The following is a 4,133-nucleotide window of genomic DNA, read 5'->3' as shown; positions in this document are numbered from 1 at the left end:
TTGTGTGTGTGTCTTTCTGTGTATGTATGTATGTGTGTGTGTGTGTATGTGTGTGTGTTGCCCCTGTGTGTGTGTGTGTCCCTCTGTGTGTTGAGTCCCTCTCTGTGTGTGTGTGTGTCTTTCTGTGTATGTGTGTGTGTGTGTGTGTGTGTGTGTGTGTGTGTGTGTGTGTGTGTGGTGTGTGTGTGTGTGTGTGTGTGTGTGTGTGTGTGTGTGTGCGGTGTGTGTGTGTCCCTGTGTTACTCTACTCACCACTGTTGTAGGGTTGCCAGAGCCTGAAGCGGGTAGCGTTGGTCTGGGCCCTGGCAGGCAGAGGGAGGTGTAGGAACAGCGTGTCAGTAGAGGTGGAGAAGTAGAACTCATCTAACAGCAGCCAGCTGATTCCTCCGTTCACTGAGAACTGCAGCAGCACCGAGTGGGACCGCTCCGGGACACGGGGAAACAGAACGCACAGAGTCAACATGCTGTACAACATGTCTACAAAAACACACAAAAAGTAACATACACTACTTCAAACATGTGCTGTACAGCATATCTACAAAAAACACACACACACAAAAAGTAACATTACACTACTTCAACACGTATGCTGTACAGCATGTTTCAAAGTAGTTATTGCCGCAACTAGCTATCATAACTACAAGCCGGATAGAGCCAGAATGTGTGTGAAATGGAACCTACCCTTAGTGATGAACTTGAAGGAGAACTGGATGTAGAGAGTGCTGGGTACAGTCCAGATCCCTAAGACACCAACATACGTAGACCCTCCTACAAAATCCAGGAAAACAGAAAGAGAAATTAAGATTATATATAATCAATGAGAAACTTACTGAGTCTGCTAGGGAAAATGCTGTGTATGTATGTCAAAGCGCTTCCTCTGTCCCAACACGCCATTGGTGAAACCAGCTTCCCCTTAAACTAGGACCAGCAGAGTCCCTGCCCCGTCTTCCCCCTGGTACTAGGACAGCAGAGTCCCTGCCCCGTCTTCCCCCTGGTACTAGGACAGCAGAGTCCCTGCCCCGTCTTCCCCCCTGCGTTACTAGGACAGCAGAGTCCCTGCCCCGTCTTCCCCCCTGATACTAGGACAGCAGAGTCCCTGCCCCGTCTTCCCCCCTGAAGCTAGGACAGCAGAGTCCCTGCCCCGTCTTCCCCTGTACTAGGACAGCAGAGTCTGCCCGTCTTCCCCCTGATACTAGGACAGCAGAGTCCTGCCCCGTCTTCCCCCCTGAAGCTAGGACAGCAGAGTCCTGCCTCCGTCTTCCCCTGATACTAGGAAGCAGAGTCCCTGCCCCGTCTTCCCCCCTGATACTAGGACAGCAGAGTCCCTGCCCCGTTCTTCCCCTGAAGCTAGGACAGCAGAGTCCCTGCCCCGTCTTCCCCCTGAAGCTAGGACAGCAGAGTCCCTGCCCCCGTCTTCCCCCTGAAGCTTAGGACAGCAGAGTCCTGCCCCGTCCTTCCCCCCTGAAGCTAGGACAGCAGAGTCCCTGCCCCCGTCTTCCCCCTGATACTAGGACAGCAGAGTCCCTGCCCCTTTCCCCCTGAAGCTAGGGACAGCCAGAGTCCCTGCCCCGTCTTCCCCCCTGATACTAGGACAGCAGGAGTCCCTGCCCCGTCTTCCCCCTTGAGCTAGGACAGCAGAGTCCCTGCCCCCTTCCCCCTGAAGCTAGGACAGGAGAGTCCCTTGCCCCGTCTTCCCCCCTGATACTAGGACAGCAGAGTCCCTGCCCCGTCTTCCCCCTGATACTAGGACAGCAGAGTCCCTGCCCCGTCTTCCCCCCTGAAGCTAGGACAGCAGACCCTGCCCGTCTTCCCCCCTGATACTAGGACAGCAGAGTCCCTGGCCCGTCTTCCCCCTGAGCTAGCGACAGCAGACCCCTCTGCCCCGTCTTCCCCCTGATAGCTAGGACAGCAGAGTCCCTGCCCTCTTCCCCTGATACTAGGACAGCAGATCCCTGCCCCGTCTTCCCCCCTGAAGCTAGGACAGCAGAGTCCCTGCCCCGTCTTCCCCCTGATACTAGGGACAGCAAGGTCCCTGCCCCGTCTTCCCCTTGGTACTAGGACAGCAGAGTCCCTGCCCCGTCTTCCCCTGATACTAGGACAGCAGAGTCCCTGCCCCGTCTTCCCCCTGAACTAGGACAGCAGAGTCCCTGCCCCGTCTTCCCCCCTGATACTAGGACAGCAGAGTCCCTGCCCCGTCTTCCCCCTGAAGCTAGGACAGCAGAGTCCCTGCCCGTCTTCCCCCTGATACTAGGACAGCAGAGTCCCTGCCCGTCTTCCCCCTGAACTAGGACAGCAGAGTCCCTGCCCCGTCTTCCCCCCTGATACTAGGACAGCAGAGTCCCTGCCCCGTCTTCCCCCTGAAGCTAGGACAGCAGAGTCCCTGCCCGTCTCCCCTGAACTAGGACACAGAGTCCTGCCCCGTCTCCCCCTGAACTAGGACAGCAGAGTCCCTGCCCCGTCTTCCCCCTGAAACTAGGACAGCAGAGTCCCTGCCCCGTCTTCCCCTGAAGGCTAGGACAGCAGAGTCCCTGCCCCGTCTTCCCCCCTGATACTAGGACAGCAGAGTCCCTGCCCCCGTCTTCCCCCTGATACTAGGACAGCAGAGTCCCTGCCCCAGTCTTCCCCCCTGAACTAGGACAGCAGAGTCCCTGCCCCGTCTCCCCCTGAACTAGGACAGCAGAGTCCCTGCCCCGTCTTCCCCCCTGATACTAGGACAGCAGAGTCCCTGCCCGGTCTTCCCCCTGATACTAGGACAGCAGAGTCCCTGCCCCGCTCTTCCCCCTGATACTAGGACAGCAGAAGTCCCTGCCCCGTCTTCCCCCTGATACTAGGACAGCAGAGTCCCTGCCCCGTCTTCCCCCTGATACTAGGAACAGCAGAGTCCCTGCCCCGTCTTCCCCTGAAGCTAGGACAGCAGACCCCTTGCCCCGTCTTCTGAAAACATATTCTCATTAAAGCTAAAGAGTATCTTAAAGAAGACATCCCAGTCATTCTTGTTCCACCCCCCATCACCAGTCTTTCCCTACCAGCACTGACTTTGGTGATAACTACTTTATATTTATATATTCTTAATTTCATTATTTTACTTTAGATTGTGTGTATTGTTAGATATTACTTGTTAGATATTACTTGTTAGATATTACTTGTTAGATATTACTTGTTAGATATTACTTGTTAGATATTACTTGTTAGATAAGTACTTCACTGTCGGAGCTAGAAAACACAAGCATTTCGCTACACCCGGATTTACATCTGCTTAAACATGTGTATGTGACCAATAAATCAAATCAGTGATGGTGTAAATCAAATCAAATGTATTTATAAAGCCCTTCTTACATCAGCTGATATATCAAAGTGCTGCACAGAAACCCAGCCTAAAACCCCAAACAGCAAGCAATGCAGGTGTAGGAGCACGGTGGCTAGGAAAAACTCCCTAGAAAGGCCAAAACCTAGGAAGAAACCTAGAGAGGAACCAGGCTCTGAGGGGTGGCCAGTCCTCTTCTGGCTGTGCCGGGTGGAGATTATAACAGAACATGGCCAAGATGTTCAAATGTTCATAAATGACAAGCATGTTCAAATAATAGTAATCACAGAGAAATGTGATTTGATTTAGATTTTTGGGGCTATGATTTTGATTTGAGGATTATGTACTTACTACGACTGTGATATGTGRTTGTTTCGCTATCTTAAGATGACTGCGCTGTAAGTCACTCTGTGTCAATTAGGCGTCGCCTAAGTGACTAAAATGTAAAATGTGTGTGTGGACGCACACGTCTTCTCTCTCCTCTCTCTAGGTCTCCTCTAGGACTTTCAGAGAGATGTGTCCCTAGTTTGATGGTTTTTCTTCGGTCCTTATCACATAAACCAGTGTGTGTACGGTGTACAGTATACAGCAGGAATCCTACCCCTTTGAAGATGAGTGCGGTGCCAGATTTGAGGGGCTCCCCGCTGAGCGTCCCCCTCTCAGCCCCGTACACCTCGGGCCACTGCTCCGCCGCCAGGTTCTCGTTGAAGTCTTCTCTCAGGATGGAGGGGAGGGGGGCCAGGGGCACGCAGTGGGCCCCGCCATAACCATGGTCACACCTGAGAGAGAGAGAGAGAGAGAGAGAGAGAGAGAGAGAGAGAGAGAGAGA

General features: G+C 53.4%; 1 protein-coding gene across 1 annotated transcript in view; it reads right to left on the bottom strand.

Annotated features, from left to right (window-relative positions):
* reln (reelin) overlaps positions 1-4,133 on the bottom strand; it is a 67,472-nt gene that overhangs the window by 54,041 nt on the left and 9,298 nt on the right. Inside the window, 5 exon segments of the mRNA XM_070439092.1 lie at positions 253-435; positions 682-721; positions 723-743; positions 745-768; positions 3,906-4,083. Coding sequence (XP_070295193.1) covers positions 253-435; positions 682-721; positions 723-743; positions 745-768; positions 3,906-4,083 — 446 coding nt within the window.

Source organism: Salvelinus sp. IW2-2015, unplaced genomic scaffold, assembly GCF_002910315.2.
Source record: "Salvelinus sp. IW2-2015 unplaced genomic scaffold, ASM291031v2 Un_scaffold1405, whole genome shotgun sequence".
Classification (NCBI taxonomy): Eukaryota; Metazoa; Chordata; class Actinopteri; order Salmoniformes; family Salmonidae; genus Salvelinus; species Salvelinus sp. IW2-2015.
The sequence above is the reverse complement of the archived record's forward strand: the minus strand, read 5'-3'. Positions and strand labels throughout refer to the sequence as shown.